Genomic DNA, 21,491 nt, shown 5'->3' with positions numbered 1-21,491 from the left:
TTCAGTCATGGGAAAAATGTCACAAAAAATGTAATAAAAAACATTTTGTAAATGTAAAATGATGTAGGGATGGCAGTGCCAAAAATAATGCAAACAAGAATATAGGGATGATATAGATATGCTTGGATCATCCCTACATGACTTTCAATATTAAAATTTAATTTTATGCTGCAGAATACATACTTGACTTTAATATTACTGCAGTTGAAAATTATATATTCTTGATTGTTGGTATGCAGTTTGTTTATCATAATATCATGGTCATGTCAGGGTAGACATCAATGTAGTGTAAATAAGAGCATAGGACTTCCATACAAGGGAAACCAAATTCAGTCAAAACATGTCTGATTATTACAGACTCTCCCTACAAGATTGGTCAAATGGACTGATTTTGTAACCATTTTGTACTCATACATTTTACAGTGTAACATTAAATTTTAATATTGAAAGTCATGTAGGGATGATCTTTGTAAAGCTGTATCATCCGTATATTTTTGTTTGCATTCTTTCTGGCAGTGCCATACCCACATCACTTTACATTTACAAAATGTTTTTTATTACTTGTAAAAAGCTGGATTCAAGATACCAGCATAGTGTTAACCCATGTTTTTAATCAAAGCATTTTTTATCTTGGTTATCAACCATGTTGTATGCAGGGTGATGCTTTGAGATTGTGCTCTATTTATGCTTAATAATATCAATAAGTACTTTACACATCTTATCTGTTTTTTGAATAATTTGACTTGTATTTCATATGTGACTGTCAAACTAGTACATTTAAAAATTTTTAATATACAGTTTTGGAAATACTTATGGAAACAGTCAATAAAATTATCAAATGCAAATATTATGGAATTGCTCCCTCTTTATTGTATTAAAGTGAAATGCACTGAGTACAGTCACAAGTTGAGAGTTTATATTCTAGTTGACTGTTCCAACTAAGCAAACAGCGCCATGACAGGTAGTCAAACTAATTTCAGCAGTAGTGTTGTGAATCTCTTCATGGCTACCAAGACAGAAATGCTACAGAACAAACAAATAGAAATGAATGTTTTGACTGATGAAGTCTATTCCATGTGAAAGATAAAGTTGAATATCATGTATCAGTAGGATGTGTATGGAAATTCAAATGAGGGTTCCTAAAACTAACACTGTTGATAATAGAAACTGTCGTAGTCGAAAGTCCAAAATCTTCAAAAGTGATGTTAAGTAACTCAGAGTATGTTCTTTACATGACAAGTAACAATCCAATAGAGATTTTGTCAATGACCTAGATGTAAGTACATTTGTAAATGTTATCTTACATGTGTGAAGATATCTATAAGCATGAAGGGACCTCAATAAATGTGTTGCTGCTGCAATACCACTGCTACAAGAAATAACAAAATCAAAATACTTTATTTAATATGCCTAATATTTCAAACAGTGGATGAGCAAAGCTCATTGAGGGTGCTACTTACATGTGAATTCAAATTCAAATTGTTTGGCAATAATCAGTGATAGTTTGTTTAATTACAGAGAGGATAACAGTTCCACTGTTAATGTGTAATATCAACAGTGAAACATGCTTGAGCACCAGAAAAAGTGTGGTAGCATCTGAACCAGTGGTGTTGGAGATATACACAACATTTGGCATCTTGATTGCTGTGTACAAGCAGATGCTTATTCATCATGTTATTCCCCTAAGAAGTTCTAGTAAAACAGTGATCCCAAACATGCAGCAAATGTGATGAGACTATATATGGAAGGAAAAGAGGCTGATGGAACACACACAACTATGGCTTGTCACAAAAATAGTTCTAATATGAATAATAATAATAAGGCTGTATGGGCTTATATAGAAACTGAAATGATAAAATGGTAACCAAACAACTTGGTTGAATTGTGAAGAGCAAGACAGTATATTTGAACAATATATCACAATTATCTATTGATAAATGTTTAGTAGCATAAAAACAAGGTACTGCTATGTTTAAAATGGATGCAAAATTCTAGCACCTTGTGCATCTTATTTGAGTGTTATTTGTATATTTTTGTAACATTTTATTTTACAAATGACAGATTGACCATTTGATTGCAAGCAGTCATTGACTCATGTTTGAATCTTTTACCCGGAATTGTCATTGTTTTAAATGTTTGCATACTGGAGTGGCCCTTGTGAACATGTCATGATGATATACAGTGTTGCATTCAAAATTTAATTGAAAACTTTATTGTCAATAAAATTTGTATGAAAAAATAGTTTAGAATTCAAGTGTTATATTATTTGAGTTTCAAGTTCATAAATTCAAAAGAAACTTCAAAAAATGTTTAATCTTATTTTTTATGTCATATGACATGTCTTAGCTCTGATTTTTCCATTTCAGAATTTTTAACTTCAAAAATAAGCTTCTACAGTTTCCAACCAATTAAAAGCACAAACTATACTTATGGAAAGGATGTGGACTTGGTGTACTTAGATTTTCAAAAGCTTCTGATAAAGTGCCATGTAAAATAATGGTTAAGAAGATCACATCAGTAGGAGTAGGGGAAATATTAATTAGTTGGATTGTAAGTTAGTTGATTGAGAGAAAGAAAAAGGTTATTATTATTGATGGAATCCAGCCAAACAATACCCTTGCTACTAATACAGTACCTTAGGGGTCAGTGCTTGGACCTCTGCTTTTTTTCTTAATTTACATTAATAATATTTATAGGGGGTGTAATTAGTAAGTTGGCAAAGTTTGTTGATGCCATTAAATTAGGGTATTTCTAACTGTATTGAGCTGTTGAAGTATTACAGAATGACTTAGATGATTAGTACTTTGGCATATGATCTTTTATTGAATTATACGTTAAATATGGATAGAACCCCACTCAGTAGTATGACTGAAAAAGGGGATTTCTGATACAGTACATTACCTCTTCTCACATAAATAGTTATTCTCGTTCAGTGCTGCCCTCTATATGCAAACAAATTATGCATGTCACAAGCCTTCTATCCCCCCTCCATTATAATTGACTGATTCCAATCACTTGTCGTTTGGCAGTATTTGTGTACAGATGTTTTTTCTATTTGTGCTCTTCGTGTGAATCTTGATTTTAATTGTTTAATTGCCGAAGTGGGATTTATTCATTATTATTTTGTTCTTTACATTGAAGAAATCTTTTACTTTAACATAATTTCCCAGTCTCTATTTTTTTCTCACTCTTGGAAATTTTACATCAAACACTTTTGTTTGACTTGCATATTTCTACAGTGACTTCTGAGGTTCCTGTTCCCACTTTGGGTGTTATACTTCTAGCACTATTTTCACAGGCTGCAGGTGGGGGAGACCCATCGTTGGATTTCTCTGCTATTATCCATTGTGAAATCGATCCTCCTCAACGAGCTGTTTGGGTTGATGAAAATTTAATAGCTTTATTACACCACCACATTTTGCAGTGCTTAACTTTTGACAACATAGTTTGTAAAAATACATTCACTAATTATATTTACAAACAAAAAGGTTTGCTGTGACATTTTTTAACTACTAAATCATTTAAATCATGAGGATGAGAACAGTTATTAGAACACTATGAGAACCAGTAATATTACCTCTGTCAGACCTTGGGTTATCATTACCAATCTGATACAAGGCATGGCCAGGTGGTTAGGGTGCTCGACTCGCAATCTGTGGGTCACGAGTTCAAATCCCTGTCCCTCCAAACATGCTCGCCTTTTCAGCCATGCAGGCATTATAAGTGATGGTTAATCCCACTATTTGTTGGTAAAAGATAGCCCTCGTGTAGCTTTGTGCGAAATTCAAAAACAAAACAAACTGATACAAGGCAGTAGGGTAAGCTAACTCAATTTTCACAGTTGTCATGGTACCTGAATAAATTGAGTGGGCCTTGTTTAAAAGCATGTCACCCAAGTTGCCATTAACTTTATGTTTTCACTTATTAATAAGACAGAAAAGCTATGTCAACAGAAACTAATCTTTTTAATCCTGGAGTGGAACTGCAATGTCAACAAGAGAGGACCATATTAATATTTAATAATAACATCAGATCATAGCAAGCTAACTACTTAGAGTGAAAAAAACACACCTGATAATGAGTATAGTCAATTAAGTATATTTTTCTTGCTTAACGATTAGAATTCATTAATTGGGCATTCTCACTGTTAAAGATATTGTCAGCCCATGATGCTTACTATAAAATGTTTAAAAAATTCATAAATTAATCATAAATGAATACTGCTACTTACATGTATGATGAGCCAAAACAATGGCAAAGCAAAGCTGCTAATACCTTTTCTTAATGTATTGTCGAGTCTACTCGTAATTTTTCTGTAAAAGAGTCTAAATTTTTAAGTATGAAAATTCACATTGAATATATTATATCATTGATAATTATCTTTATACTAGCATATAGCCCATCAACAATGATGGGACAAGTACTACCACCCTCACCCCATAGTATACCTCAACCTCACATTTTATAGTGAACTTAAATAAATAAATTTTGTGAAATCAAGCATGACCAACAAAGAGGCAGAAAAATGCAGTTGAGACACCCCATAATAGTTAAAACTACTGTGTAACCTCCCATAATAGTTTTGTTTCTAATTGATGGAAATATATTCTTGAGCCTTACCAAAAAAGGAGCATGGAAAGTTTCTTGACAGTGTAACATCCCATAATAGTTAAAACACACTATAACATCCCATAATAGTTTTGTTGCTAAGCGACAATATATATTGTTGAGCATTACCAAGAAAGAAGTGTGAAAGCATTCTCGACAGAGTGACAAAGGGAATAAGGCATATCCATAGAATAATTAGTGGTAAAAATTAGTTAGATTAACAACTAATATGATATATAAATTAGCTTCATTCAGAAACGATTTATATTTAAAATTGATTCAATATTTTTACTTTAATTATAAATTTTATGCACTTGGCTCTAGGTTAGGTGATCCCACACTACATCTTTAAGCTTATTATACCAACACTCACAACACTTCTTAGGTTTCATTGCACCCTTGCACCCCATCACTAAAATCTTAATGGGCAGACTGTAATTGAACTATTCTATCTGGATAAATGAATTTTGGCTTTTATGACTCATATTTCGAGAAATCAAGTGTGACATGACATGATACACACTGGCTTTTTTTTATAGGTTAGATACTGCTGTGTTATGTTTATAATACACATTATTCTAATAACTATAGACCCAACTGAGCTCAAATGTATTATTTTTCTATTAATTATATTTATACACTGATAAGCTATATTTAGTGTATAATACACTTTATTCTAATAACTATAGACCCAACTGAGCTCAAATGTATTATTTTTCTATTAATTATATTTATACACTGATAAGCTATATTTAGTGTATAATACACTTTATTCTAATAACTATAGACCCAACTGAGCTCAAATGTATTATTTGTCTATTAATTATATTTATACACTGATAAGCTATATTTAGTTTATAATACACATTATTGTAATAACTATAGACCCAACTGAGCTCAAATGTATTATTTGTCTATTAATTATATTTATACACTGATAAGCTATATTTAGTTTATAATACACATTATTGTAATAACTGTACATGTAGCTATTCAGTAACTGATATATGTTTTGATTATATACAATGTCTTATTGATAACTGACAAGCCATCCTTATCCATGTTTATGGTGAGAAAATTCCAAAATTTAATATGTTTTGAAACGTGCTACAACACATCTTTTAAAAAACCTTTCCAAAGCAATCAGCAAACATTATAAAACAATCATTAATGTTAACAAATATTCACATGAACTGTTGCTTCTACAGGCAGTTGCTACCAATAAAGAAATTTGTCATAGATTCACATGAACATTTGAAGCCCTTGTCAAGTAAAATAAAAATTCTCTGTGACCTTAGCAGTGAGATGGCAGTTCATTTAGCTTCCTGGACAGCTTTTAATTGTTTAAATCATTACATTACATAACAACCCAACAATAAATTCCAGAAAACAGTTACTCACTCCTTGTAATTTTTTTATGTGTATCACTCATGCATTTCCATAATTATTTCCAACACTGTATACATTCTACTTGAAATGACTTCGGTGACTTTATAATGTATATGTTGCATCATTTGATACCTTTCCACATATTTACCTTGTTTATTGTACAAGTGCAATAGAATGTATTTACATAAATTTTGTGAATGTGAATAATATTTCATTGACATTAAGTTGTTTTTATATAATAACTTCAGAAAATCAAATGCCCAGAGATGTTGTATGAAGATGTCATTGAAGTGGAAGAAAGAGTTCTGATACATCAACAGCAATGTCAGCTAAATAAAAAAAATCCTATCTGTGTTGGTACTACTAATGAAAAGGTAAGAATACATATTATTGAATAAATCATTTTCAAATATTAACATAAGTGCATAATTTCAAATTTACAAGTATTTCTTTCTGTAGTAAATTACTGCTTAAAAACTGCAGTTTTTGTCTGTGGGTATTTTTGAGGATTTTAGGAAACTGAGCTGTAAGGTCGTGGTTGAGCTCATAAAAGGTTGATCTATTGAGTTGGCAGTTAGCTTTAGTGATGTAATGTTTTTTTTTGCTAAGAATAACTATAGTGCCATAATGTCTGCTGGCTTTCTTATAGTATTGTGTAGTAGATTTCTTATCTCAATTTGTGTCCTTGTGGCTATGGTCTTCTTTTAGTTTCCTATCTTGGTCTTCTTTAAAGAGAGTTGAAGTTCAAAAGTTGTATTTCATTTTCAACAAAATAATCTCCCACTTCTGACACCACTGTTGTATTATTGTTCTTTCCTTAGCATGTTCTTTCAAATTATTAGGTAAGAATAATTCAACATCCAGTCCACGTAACAATTACAAATTACATTCAAACCTCTTTTACAGTAATGGCATCATTAAAACTCACAGCTCCATTTAGTTAACAAACAAATTAAAATAGTTGAAAACATTGCTTACAACAATATATATATATTTATATATATATATATGTGTGTGTGTGTGTGTGTGTTGTACTTAAAATATTATGCTTTTTTCAGTAGAGAATATATGACACCATAAAGTTTTCACCTCTTCATCAGAATTGTTTCACAGTTTGAAGTCTATGAGTTTTTAAATAAATTTTACTTATTTTCTTTCCTTTTACCTTTTGAAATTTCAGAATACTTTCATTCCCCCTTTTTATTTTGGTCTTAAATTTCCATCTCATGACTTATTTATGTTACTGGAAAATCATCTTATTATTTATATTAGTAGGTTAGATTATATTACACTCTCATTTCTTATGTAAACAACAACAAAAGGTGCTGTTTTGCTCATTTGTTTCCTTCTAAAATTTAATATGCTAGTTTGTGCTGTTGTTATGAATCAATTTTGTTCATATTTATTTTCACTTTTGTGTACATCAAATACTAATATCCAGCAATTTCTGTGCTTCATTATGTTTCTTTAATTATTTTATAAATATTTCATGTTGGATATACAAGACTGTTTAGCTTAATAATTATTATTTAGTTTATTTATTTATTTAATATTTGATAATCATTTAGTTTTCATAACAAGAGTGTTAAAAGTTAATTATTTTAAAAGTTTGTCATGTAACTTTGTATGAGTCATACGTTGTGTATGCAGTTTGATTGTTGTACTAGGCTTTGGTTATATTGTTGACATAATCTTATTTCCAAGTTTTTCTATTATGTGTAATATTGTTGCTACTAGAGGGCTAGAGAGTTCTAGATATTTCTGTTATGTGTTATAAATATGTGCAGATACAGCAAGTTAAGATGGAAAAAAAGTTAGTTAGTGAACGGAAACGTGAAATTAGCTGGCGTGTGAGTGATTAACCTTAATGGGTGGTTTCTAAAGTGAGTTTCACAGTTTGTATTGTAACAACAGAGATAGAAAAGAATAATTTATCTTGTCAAAGGGTGTTCTAAAGTAGCTGAACCAACCTATGTGGAGATGAAAAAAAAAGAGACAATTATTTAAAGCTCTGGATACAGCTGTGGTAATCAACAAAAGAAGTTAAGTGATGTTAAGTCAGAAAATGTTAAGTTAGTTAAAGTGACGTTAGACTGCATGATTATTAGTTTAGCTGTAACGGGCAATATTTTATAGTGAGTTTCACAGTTTGTATTGTAACAACAGAGATAGAGAAGAATAATTTATCTTGTCAAAGGGTGTTCTAAAGTAATTGAACCCACCTGTGTGGACTTTGATGAAAAAGAGACATTTATACTTCTGGATACAACCTGGTAACCCACAGGGTAATGTAAGTGAATTTATTGCAACTTGAATAGTAAAAAAAAGAGTAGAGAAAAATAATTGGTCTTTTCAATTGGATTGTAAAGTAATTGAATCAGCCCGTGTGGAAGTTTTACAATAAAAGAGAATTATTTAGAGTTTTAGATAAAACTGTGATATTCCATAGTGTAAAGAATTTTTGTACATACATTTGTCTTGTTTTGAATATATTATTTTAAAACAAGTAGACTGCATGCTGTACATTTATTGTTTTATTTTATCGCCATCAAGTCACAGACACCTACTGTAAAAGAATACCAGCCCATATACAAAACCCTGACATTCCAGTGTTTATTGTTTTGATTCCAGTGACTTTATTTTAATACTTTCATTCTGTAGTGTTTCTGAAATTTGTTGATTCATTGTTATATCAATTATGTGTTTAACTAATTAAAAGCTGCCTTAGGAAGCTACTTGAAAAACAGAGTTATTGCTAAATTAATTATTTCTGTTTTACATGGAAAGAATTTGAAATGTTTGTGTCAATATTTTTAACATTATGGGTGCTCTTTTGTTGTGTACTTATTGTTTTTTGAGGAGTCTTTTAAAGAAAGTATTGTAGTACATGATATAATATCATATTAAGCTTTGAAATTACTATAAACATGGAAAAGGAAGGTTTGTCAGTTTTGAATAGAACATTGTGTAAAATAAAAGCATGTATTAATTTGTTGCTAAATGGACTTAATATAGTTTATCATTGTATAAATATATCACCAGTAAGATAATCTATATATTTTACAGGTAGTTACACTTATACACTCAGTTGAGTCTATAGATATATATACATATAATATTTTTTGCCATTAATTTTAAATGAATTATATACATTTTTCCAGCTAGAAATTTGGACTCCCGTAAATTTAGAAAAATTAAGAATAGACTTGGAGAACACATTGAGCAAGGGTATTAGCAGCTTAGCCATTGTTTTGGCTCACTCTTATATGTAGGTATCAGATTTGGTTTATAATTTATTTATGAATATTTTTAAGCATTTTAAAATAAATGTTGTGGGGAATATTGATTTTTGCAATGTTACATGCTATTATTTATGGGTTTAAATGAACATGGTCTTGAAATGATTAACTGCATAAAATTATACTACATAAAAGGAATATAATATGTTTCATAGGATTAAGTGTAAGATATAGTGTGAGGGAACTTGTAGTGTAAATATATTACATGATGATGTTTTGTAGTGTTATAGTTATTCAACAGTTTCTAAACTCATCTTGATGTTGGACTGAAAATCCTCTTGGGTATTAAGAAAACAAAACTGTGGCTTCATATTTGCAATAACAATCAAGCCTAAATTAGCTTTATAAACATGAATCCCCTTATATTGTGTAGTTATTTTACCTGTCTTCCTAACTCCACAGATATAAATGCAATGCAAATTGTTACTAGTATGTTTTGATACTCACATTTAAAACTAAAAAATAACATTTTGGCTATATTATATAGCATAGTAATGAAAGAAAAGCACTGCTTATGTTTAAAATATTTTCTAATAACAATGACATTAAGACAGCTATATCTGTCAACAAAATTTGTGATATAAAATATGGCAGATAATTGTGGAATGCACAGGTGATACATGTATAGGATTTGCAAGCTTTCATCAGAGAAAATATGAGAGAAAAATAATTTGAACATGCATTATTATTTTGTAGTTGCTTTAAATGAAACAATATATTTCATTCATATTCTACCATAAATTTTACAATCACAGATTATGAAAAATATTTTTATACGTTGGTGTTATTTTTCATATTTCAGCCAAATTGTTTGGTTGTCATTTAATCTTTTTGCTTTCCATAAAAACCCATATAGCCTTAATAATATTCATTTTGTGCAGGCCAAGCCATGGTTGTGAGTGTTCTGTCAGCCTCTTTTTACTACCAGGTATCATTTCACCACATTTATTTATGTTTTGCTGGAAGAGGAATCCCTAACCAACTGTTCTTGTTACTAAGGGAATGATATGATGAATAAGAATTAGCTTGTGTATGTCAAAATCAGAGTGTAGATCCCCATCATCATTGGCTGAGACCCAGCCTACACTTGTATTGATCCTTCAGCATGCTTCACTGTTATACTTTGATTATATGATACTGTTCCTCTCTTTTCCACTTAAAAACCTATTGTTGATTGTTGGCATACAACTTAAATTTTAAATAAACTGTAAAGAGCACCATCGTACAACTTTGCTTCATTCACTATGTGAAGTATCATACTCATGTCAGACTATTGGTGTAATTATCTGTATTAGAGTGTCTTGTATCACATAGTTACTTAACCCTTTCACCAAGGGCTTTTCAAAGTGCACATGTCAAGAATTACATTCAATATTTAATTAAACTATGCTATTATCAGTATATACAAATAAATTTGGCATCAAAACATAGCTAATAAATCAAATTATAATATTATTTAAGTTTTAAGTTCTAAAATTTATAAGCAAATAATAAAAAATCCTCAATCTCCACTGGTATGAGAACTGTGATATTTTCTCTCTCGGTCTTTCCTCTTATCTAATTTATTTACCACTTCTCTGAAAAGTACGAAATTTAACATAAATTACATATTATAAGATAGATATTACTCAGGCAAAGCATAGTTTTTATAGCTTTCAATCTTATTTATTTAGAGAGCCATAAACTAGAAACTTTGTCATGCCCACCTGTCACAACCCCTATTTCACATATTGCCAATAGTTTTCTCTGACATTTTATAGTATATTATTTATAACTTATGGAAATCCAAAGTTTTAACCTATCAAAAGGACATATGTTATTACATTGTTTTCAGTACAGAGAATTGCCTATTTTGTTTTCAGTCCATATTTTATTACCATAAGAAGCACATCGACGAGCTTAGCTGAATTTTAACATTTCTTATCTCATAATTAGAATGACAGAAAAATTGATAGTTGTAGGACATTATCTGTTTTTGTCTGTGTCCTTAGGTACAGTATTTTATTAAATACAAAATTATTTATTGTGGTAACACCTTTAGTATTAAAAAGTAGGTTTAAGTTTCATTGTCAGTCTACAGCAAAAAACAAAAAGACCCAGTTATGTACTATATTTCTTGCTTTTCATGTATATTCTTTAGTTATTATTATAAAAGTAACTAAACACTAAAAATTAGAAACTTACTAAGTTTGATTAGGTAAGATAAAGAAAAATCATAATGATAAAATTTTTAACAAGATATGCTGACTAGTAACTTGTGTGTTACATAATTTGATAGGGTAACATGAGGTATATGTGAGGCAGGATTACTTGATAGACATGGCTCAAAAGGTAATGAATCAATAAAATTAAGTATAAATAGATGTATACCATTACAAGCTTTAAACTATTGAGGATGAACAATTGTGGTTTTCTGTTATAATTTCTAATTATTCCAGAAAGAAAAAACAAGCATAACGTAGAATTATTTCCTCATTTTTTATGGTGGTTATGAGTTGGTCAAATCAACTGACCTGGTATAGAGTAATAGTATTGAAAATAACAGATAAAATATAAAGTTTTTCTGAAGAAAAACAAAAAAAAACATCTCTGGGGAAGTACTTTGAAACTTCATTGTCGATACTAAGCAGGATAGAACAGGACTACTCATCTTATGCTACATTTTTCAACCTTTAAAGTTTTATGGTGGTTATGAGGGCAGTCAGATAGATCAGCTCTATATAGAATTAAAGTAGAGAAAATAACAGATAAAATATAAAGCTTTACTGAAAAAAAATATCTGAACTTTATATTGGAGGTTTTAGAGATTATGCAAATGGAATTTGAAAATTTTCAGATGAAGAAAGTTATTTTTAATTTTACCACAAATTTTAGCATTCATCACTCTGAAACCATATAATTACGGACAAAGTTTTAGTTAAAATACTTATTTAAAAATTCAGATTTTTTGTATACAAAAGACTTCATGTTTACCGAAAGCTTGTCAAATTTCCTGAAGATGTATTAAGTATTTTTAGAGATGTAGTATGTATAAGGTCATGTAAAATACATGAGACCATTGTGATAAGGTTAATGAGATTGTCATATGATTTTTATTGCCTCTTATTATGCGGTATGTCTGTTTAATACATGTAAATACTATTAGTAAATTATGGCAGAGTAATAAAATGCATTTGGACAGCACTGTAAAGCACATAGAATAGTGTTTAAATTTGATTGGTGAATATAGATCAACAGGCTTTGAGTTGGCAATTTCAATGGCAATGATTTGGCTGAAATTTTAAATATTGAAAAAGAATTAAAAAAGAGTGACAGCAAATAAAGAAAAAAAGTGTTTAATTGTGAAAGTGAGGACGAATGTACTAAAGATTCTAAAGAAGCATTTAAGATCCATTACTTTAATGTTATCATTGATACAATTTGTATAATTATTGAAACCTGATTTGAGGCTCTTAAAAAATATTCATAAGTTTTTATTTTTGTATGATATATCGAAACTACACACAATTGCAGAATAAGAGCTTCCGATACAGTACTTACCTCCTCCAAGATTAGCTATTCTCGTTCAGTGCTGCTTTGTATATACAAACATTTTCTTTATGCATGCCACAAGCCTTGCACTCCCCTCTTGCTGGAATTAGTACATTCCAACGTGTCTCTCATGCAAATCATCTTGCATCATCTATTAACCAATAGTAACATAGTATGCTCACGTGACACATGTGACTCCCTCTACATTAATCTACTGAACCTTCACTTCTCATTTGGCAGCTTTTGAGTACAGGCATTTTCTTTTTTTACTTTGCGCTTCCCTTGTGACACATTTTTGATTTCATTTGATGTGGTTCTATTTTTATTTTTGGTCATACATTATCACATTTCTCCCAGTTTATTATCATAGCTTTCTGCAATAGACAATTTTGTGCAGTTTTCATGAGTTATGAATTCCGAAGTTAACGTTACCACTTCTGGGGTCACACCAACAACCAATCTTCTATCTCAGGTCTCAGGTGCGGGCGACCCAACTGTGGATCTTTCTGATTTTGTCTGTTGGGAGATTGAATGCTACTTGGGTCACCCTTTGTCCCCAGACATACTCGAGCTTCTTCAGATTCTGCTGAGATTGTTCAGCATGATGACGATTTAGATCATCTTTTTCCTCCTCCTGAGCTTGCCATTCCTTCCCAGTTCCAGCCTGAAAATTCACTTACGCCTTCCTCTGCTTTCACGGATTTGGTACCTCAGGTTTATGATGTTTTTTCTCTTTCACATATTTATTATTCCTCTCATCCTTCTTTGTTGCATGAGCATTTTTCTCAACCATTTTTGGTATTTCCTCCCTCTCTTGATATTCTGGTCCACGTGGATCACTTTCTCTCCCAGTTAGGTGAAGGAATCAGTATTTTGCACTCCCCTAAAATCTCTGATCAGTATGCCCTTGCTTACTATCGGGCAGAATAACTGTTTTTGGATCACCAGTTGTTGGGTTCCTTATTTCCTCTTTATGGGGTGGCTCCTGAATCTAATGTTAGGCTCACATATGCCCAATATTCTCGCCTTTGTCAGTCTCTTACTACCCATCTGTGGTATCTTTCTTCTATACATCTTCTCTTGGAGGCTCTTCACAGAAATCCCGAGGGAATTTCTGCCAATACCCTTCACCTTTTCTCTTCCACTTTGGCTTGTATTTCTTCTTTGGCTCTGTTGTTACTTACATGGTTTTTTGTTGTTGGGGCCTTATCAGTAGGGACTCCATTCTGGCTCATGATAATTTAACCTCCACTTATCTCAGGGATTTACATCTTGCTCTGTTTCTTTGACAATATGTCATTGACACCATCCCTGACCATATCAAGCCACAGGTAACATCTGCCCAACAACAGTCCACCCTTTCAACTTTAATGGCCTGTTTATCTCGACCAGAGCCTTCCATGCCACCTTTTCTCATTTCCCATTGTTTGTCCTCCCATCCTTTACCCATTTCTTAAAATCTGGGCACTTCTTTTCGTCGAGGTCATTGCAGACATGTCGTCCATTGTCAACAGTACCAGTGACTACCCGGTGGGTTGTGGCTTGTGGGAGCTCATTTGTTGAATTTTCTTCCTCTCTGGACCCCATTGTTGAGGATCAATGGCTGACAAAGGTTCTTTCATAAGGACTCTTTCTCACGTTTCTTTCCCTGCCTCCTTTTCTCCTCATCTCAATTTTTTCCAACTCCTCTAGATCCCATGACTCGCCAGTGTTTGTCAGAGACAGTTCAGGATTTGCTTTTTCAGCAGGCTATCGAACCAGTTCGCCATCCCTTGAAGGGATTTTGCTTCTGTCTTTTTGTGGTGCCCAAGAAACCTGGGGATTGGCAACTGGTCATTGATTTGTTACATCTCAACTGCTTCATCATACTCCCCAAGTTCAGTATGGAGTCCTTTCTCATGCTGAGATGGGCATTTTCCTTGTGATTGTGGATGACAAAAATGGATGTCTCCAATGCCTATCTCCACATCCCAATAGCCCTTCAATCCCGTCTTCATCTTCGGTTTGTTCACCTCAACGAGGTTTGCCAATTTTAGGCTCTCCCCTTCAGACTTGCCTTGGCTCCATACGTGTTTTGATGCATTGGTTGGACCTTTGTTTGTCATATTCATTCTTTTGAGTTGTGGTTTCTTCATTACATGGACGACTTCTTGCTCATTCCAAGCAGGAGTCAACCAACCACACTCACAAACTCCTTTCTGTGGTAGCTCAAATGGGCTAATTGATAAGATTGGAGAAGTCTGTCTTTTGGCCCACCCAGTACTTACTGCATTTGGGGGTCTTCTTCAATATCGACATCACTCAAGCTCTCCCTTTTCCTTTATGCCTCAGTTCTATGGAACTTTTAGTTCATCATGCCCTCTCAGCTCCATCACTTACTGCTCGAAACATTCTATCACTTTTGAGGATATGATTTTCCATGAATGCATTTGTCCCCTTGGTCATGCCCATATGAGATCCCTGCAGTGGGCACTTCACAAACGATGGAATATTGCATGGGATCCTCTTCCTGCCTACATTTCCTTTCCTCCATCCCTGAGAATCGATCTGCTGTGGTGGCTTGATGGAGCCCATACATCAGCAGGTGTTTCACTTTGCCTCCTGCATATGGATGTCCATCTGTTCACAGATGCTTCCCTTCAGGGATGGGGGGCTTGGGTTGATCACCACGAAGCTTTGGGCTATTAGTCTGCAGACGAACTCGTCCTGCATATTAATGTTCTCGAACTTCTAGCAGTTCATTGGGTGTTATCTCACTTCCTTTCTCTTGTCCATCACCATATGGTGATGGTTCATTCTGACAACTCTATGGTGGTGTCTGATATCAACCACCAAGGGGGCTTCCGGTCTAGAGATCTTTGTTTTCAGACCTTAGATCTTCTATACTTGGCCCAGGCACATCACATTCGTCTTCTCGCATGTCATGTTCTGGGTGCTTTCAATCTGGTAGCAGATCATCATTCACGTCCGGACCGAATCTATCCCAAGGAATGGTCATTAGAACCGATCCTTTTCAGAGACCTTTGCCTCCTATAGGATTCTCCCCAGTTGGATGCATTTGCCACAGTCCTGAATACAAACTTGCCCCTCTTTTGGTTTCCTGTCTCACATCCACAGGCTCTGGCTGTTGATGCCTTCAGTCAGAATTGGTCTCACAAATACCCTTATGTGTGCCCTCCAATCTGTTTACTTCATTGAGTGATTTTTCTGGTACACTTAATTTCTTGTCAGGCCCTCCTGATTGCACCCCATTGGCCAGCACAAACCTGGTTTCTGAGGCTCCAATGTCTACTCCTCTCACCATCTGTCCCTCTTCCACTGTTTCCCTCCCTTGTGCATCAACCTCTTCATCCCAATCTCCCCATCTGGCATCTTCACACCTGGCTTTTGTCTGGTCCGTGACGAGGAGATCCGGATTCATGCATTGTCCATCTTCCATGGAAGATTAGCAGCACAGATGGGAGGTCTTCAGCTGTTGGTCTGCTGGCAAGGGGTTTCCTGCTGCCAAGCCTTTGGTGGCGGAATTGCTCACAGGCTCTTCAACCGTGGGTCTTCATTTTTTTTCGATTTCAGGATATAAGGCAGCCCTTTTCCATACCATCTGTTTCTCCAGAAAATGTAGGGTTTTTACCTCCTCTTTTCTCACTATGCCCATGCATTCCTTTTGGATTCAGAGGCCTCCCAAGTATCCTCCACTTCCAGATTGGGTCCTCTATGCCCTGACCCTCCCTCCATTTGAACCCATTTCCTTGTGTTCATTGTTTCATTTGTCCCTTAAGACCTATTTCCTTCTCTTGATTTATTTGCTGTTGATGTTTCACATACACTGTATCATCCTACCTATCTTTTCCCTTATTCTGATCATTCCTTTCTCCCCAAGACCGCTGTGGCTTGAGAGGGTTGTTTCTCTTTTTCTCCTATTTCCCTACCTTCTATCTCCATCTTTACCCATGTCCGGACCCCAAGAGACTGCTGGGTCCTGTCAGGGCCCTACAGTGTTATATTGCATGTACAGCTACCCTGTAGGGTGCATGCAACTGTCTTTTCATTCCCTGGCAATCCTCCTCCCTTCGTGATCTTCCCCTTCTACCCTTACAAATTGGGTGCACCTTCTGTTTGGCCTACTTCTCTTTCCCTTCCTTCTTCTGTACCTTATTCCATGTGTACTACCATCAAGTTTGTTATCTCCCAATTTCCCTTGCTTCCCATCTTTTCATTCCATGGCAGTCCTCCTCCGTTTGTGATCTTTCCCCTTCTACCCTTACAAATTGGGTGCACCTTCTGTTTGGCTTACTCCTCTTTCCTTTACTTCTCCTGTACCTTATTCCATGTGTCCATCCATCAAGTTTGTTATCGCCCAAGCTGGGAGGTGGACCATCCCCAGTACATTCGTATTCCACATGTGGCCGTGCTCCAGACTTTGGGGTGACTTTAAACAGTAATTTTTATTTATTTTTCTCTTTTTCAGAGGCTTTTCTTTATTCCCTCTTTTTCACACGAATCCTGCTCTGTGGCAAGTGGTGCCTGACCAGGTATTCTTTCACCTAAAAATCTGCACTGTAAGCCATGTTGACTCACACTCTCTTGTCCATTGCTCTGCACATTCATCATAGAGATAGTGTGTTCCACAAGACTGCTTGAAGGTTATATACCTTGCAATAGTTGCTCCATAAATATGTCTGTTCCAGACTGTACCACTCATGGATGGCATGGGTAAAGCAGAAGGGGATAGCTGCCCATCCCTGCCATGCCTTAGTGAATAATTCAGTATGTTTTTTATTTTTCAAAATAGGGTATCATGGTCACCCATTGCTCTATCTCCGGTGGTGACATTCCATCGGACTCTCCAGTGCCTTCTCACTCCTTTCTTCGAGTGGAGTATGTGAGTCCTTGCCACTTTCCAATTTCAAGCTGTTGGGGGGTTGACTATGGAGGCATCCTCCTGATTGAGTTCCACTAACAAGTTGGATATACCCATTCAGTTGAGAGTAGGGTGGTGGTGTTTTACTAATGTAGATGAGACATGGCCTCCACAGAAGTTGATCTGTCCTCTTGCAGGTGGATGGTGCTCCTGATACTATTTACACTGTCACAGGAGTTGATCCATCACCTTCCTGGATGATATGGCCTCCTTATACTATTTACATCTTTAACAATATCCACAACCACTGGAGTTGATCTGTCGCACATGCTATTCACCTCTTTTGATTGGAAGTTCTAGCAGCTGTATTGAAGTTACAGTTTTATATTACTTCACTATGGAAATGCCTACAGTTAGTCATGATGTCATGTTTCATAGGCTCATTAGTGTGTCTTTCCACAAATTTATTAACCAAGATATCCTTTCAGACTTCTGCCAGCGTGATAGGGTAAGCTTTACAGCTCATTGGCATATACAACTAAGCTTTTGTGGTACCACATTTATGAGCCTTGAATTCCACCTAGTAAATGGCTTGGTTTTCTGTCGGGTGAAATTGCAAATGTAGTTTTGTAAATATGGCTTTCCAGCTGCAGAGTTGATAAGGTTCCAGGTACTCAGTATTGTCTATTAACAGACCATCTATTTTTTTCTCTGGTCTAGGAATTTCAGCAGCCACCTGGTGAAACTGCTTAAAGAAGCAATATAAATCTTCCTTCACTGAACTATTAAATTATGGAGATGTACTATGATTCATCTCACTACTTCCTCCCAACTGGATTAAGGGCAACCTACAATCATAACTTGGGATAACTTGGGATCTAGTGTCAGTATGGGTATCAGCTTCTTTCATGTGGCTGGAATTCTTACATTTAGCTTGTTCATGCATCACATTGCCATGGCAACAGTGTCTCCATCCAGGACCTTTAAAAAATCGAGGTTTATACTAGTGCAAAGTACCACTGATCCTCCTCATATAATGAAAGGGCTCCTGGTTTCTCTTGGATGATTTATTGTTTAGAGTACAGCTAAATAAGATGGGGAAAATAACTCAATGAGATAAAGATCATGAATCAGTTATGACATTTGCAGGCCCACCACTATTGGCATTTGTTGTGAACAAGGGTCAGGTACTGCTGTTCCAGGTTTTTTACCTTCAGACTCACATTGGCTCCATATGGGTTTTGCTGAATCTTACGAGTTTTTTCTTGTCACCTCTATTCCATAGCACTGTGCACACACCATTCAATAGATGATTGGTTACTTCTTACACCATCTCGTCAATTGTCATAACATCATACCCTGATTCTACTTTCAGGAACAATCAAGGCAGGCTTCATTTTGAGAGCTGATACATCTGTTCTTGCTCCAGTTCAATATGTCATTAGTCTGGATTCCTCAAGTTGCTTGCGGTCCTTTGTCTCAAACAACCATTCCAGTTACCTAACTAACTGGTATACTAAAGTTACATGCCCTTTCTCAACACCTGTTTCTTACTGATTCTCATATGCCATGTATCACCTTTTTTCTGTTGCTACTAGCCTACAAACAATGCTGGTGAGGGTGGTTTGTGCTGTTTGTCCACAGACTACCTTATCATTCTACCTATGTTCTGAGACCAGTTCTTCTTACCCAAGACACTGATTCATTGCTTCACTAATTCTCACTTCTGTGACGGATCAGATTTTGTTTCTTGTCACGTTCAATGAGGGTCTTGAAGGTTTTTCATGCCCATGCTACCTTTAGAGATGCTAGACAATGACTTTTTATTGTGGGCTCTCTTTGAAGACAAGGAATCTTCTTCAAGTCACATCTAATCAGATTTGTCACATTGTTATGTTTGTAGTGGCTTGATTGAATTGCTCACTGGAGGACATTGTGCAGACTGGTATGTGGACCTCCCTTAATAATACTATCTAACATTACTTGCATAATCTGGCAGTATCTTCTTCTGGGGTTTTTCACCTACCCCATGTAGCTGTCTTAACAACTTCTGCTAGATTATACCAGAGGGTGAGTACTTTCATTGATATCTTTCAGGGTCCCTTACCTTGTTTTCACAGGATCCCACTCTCTGGCAAGTGATGCCAGGCAGTTGTGCTTTATTTTTTCAGAGGTTATTTTTTTCTAGTGTTAGGGTGAAGTTGTCGGGTCCTTTTTTTCAAGATATCTGTTGGAGAGGCACCAGACTACGCTGGAGTCTACTTGTATTATTGATTGAGATTTGATGCTCAGCTATCCGGTTGGGTTGAGAATGGCCTTTCTTTTTGATGAATATTAGTTCAGTACATTGTTCATGGAAGAAGGTCCCATTCTGGTTCCTTGGTTGAGCACAATTTGTTCCATATCTTCCCCATAATTCTGTGGGCAACTCGAAGTTACCTTTCAGACTGGATGAGTTCTGTTTCCGTAAGTTGAGTAAGGCATACATGATCCTGTCATTCTGAGCCTGGAGTGTTGCCTTTCTGACTTCTTCAAGTTGAGGAGAAGGTTTGGCCACTTCAGTGTTGCTTACCTTGTCGTCCTGATTCCTGTGGCTCAGAACACATCAATCTATGGCTATGCATTGGGATCTACTCATAAGTATATGCCCTCCAGTGGCACAGTGATATGTCTGCAGGCTTACAACTGTAGAAACTGGGTTTGAATACCCATGATGGGCAGAGCTTGTGTAGCTTTGTCATTAATTACAAAAAAAACATAAGTATTTATTGTGGTCCAATTGCCTTAGTCACTGACATTTGATACAGGGATCATGGCCCTATTATTCTAACCTCGAGTAGTGGAACCTTGATTATCTTGTTGGGGCTTGGCCAATAGTGATGACAAATCATGGAAAATTCCACCCATAGGAGATGAATAAATTTTTGGGTGAAGAGTATACCTGTTCTGGATGTAGTGCAGTTCTCACACTTGGGTGTCAATCTTCTGTTGACACACCCATGATTCATGCAGATGCTTTCTATATGGATAATGTCCTCAACAGCCCCACCACCTTTTCAATGTGGAATTCTAGGTGTAAGTGTGAGTGGAGATAAGTATATTTTGGAAGCTAACACTTTCCTAACTTGAAATTGTATTTCCAATAATACTTGCCTTCACTGACACTCTTCCACTCTTCCTCCTCAGTTAGAGCCGATGTTAAAGACTGGGATTGAGTCAGTCTCGAAAAAATGATAACATTATCTGAATGAGGTGGGCATATGAAGAAACCCGGGCGGCCAAGTAATAACTGTAATTGTGAGATGAGGTAAGTATTATTGGAAATACATTTTTAATTTAAGAAAATATTAACATCTGTGTCACTGGCACCACAATTTTTTCTGTTAAGGTCATCTGTAGTAATCCAAGGTTATATCAGTGTAAAGTTAACTGATCTCTGCAACAAAAAAAGAAAAGTGTAAGAGTTACGATATGGTACAATTCCCTCTTTCACATATATAGCTATTCTCATTCAGTGGAGTCCTCTATGTGTAAAATTTTTTTTCACATACCACAAGTCTTGCTTTCCTACCTATTCCATGATCATTTTGGTTGAACTATGTCTCACTTGTAAATCATCATATGTCAACCCTCCACCAATAGGATTGTGACTCACCCTCTTGACACACATGACTCCTTCTGTTCGATTCTACCACTTCTTTCACTTCTCATTAGGCAGTGCTCTAGTGCTCTCTTCAAGCATTTTTTTCTTTAATGTTTCATACAAAGTGGAAATGTCTTTTACCACAGTTTATTTCTGTAGT

At 35.0% G+C, this 21,491-nt stretch overlaps 1 protein-coding gene across 2 annotated transcripts in view; it reads left to right on the top strand.

The window, feature by feature from the left end:
• LOC106460816 (5-oxoprolinase-like) overlaps positions 1-21,491 on the top strand; it is a 356,751-nt gene that overhangs the window by 39,875 nt on the left and 295,385 nt on the right. For both annotated transcript variants that reach the window (XM_022387614.1, XM_013920558.2), the window contains exons 3-4: positions 6,246-6,371; positions 9,159-9,265. In XM_022387614.1, the coding sequence (XP_022243322.1) occupies positions 6,246-6,371; positions 9,159-9,265 (233 nt within the window). The remainder of the gene's footprint in view (positions 1-6,245; positions 6,372-9,158; positions 9,266-21,491) is intronic.

This window comes from Limulus polyphemus, unplaced genomic scaffold, assembly GCF_000517525.1.
Source record: "Limulus polyphemus unplaced genomic scaffold, Limulus_polyphemus-2.1.2 Scaffold841, whole genome shotgun sequence".
Lineage (NCBI taxonomy): Eukaryota > Metazoa > Arthropoda > Merostomata > Xiphosura > Limulidae > Limulus > Limulus polyphemus.
The sequence above is the reverse complement of the archived record's forward strand: the minus strand, read 5'-3'. Positions and strand labels throughout refer to the sequence as shown.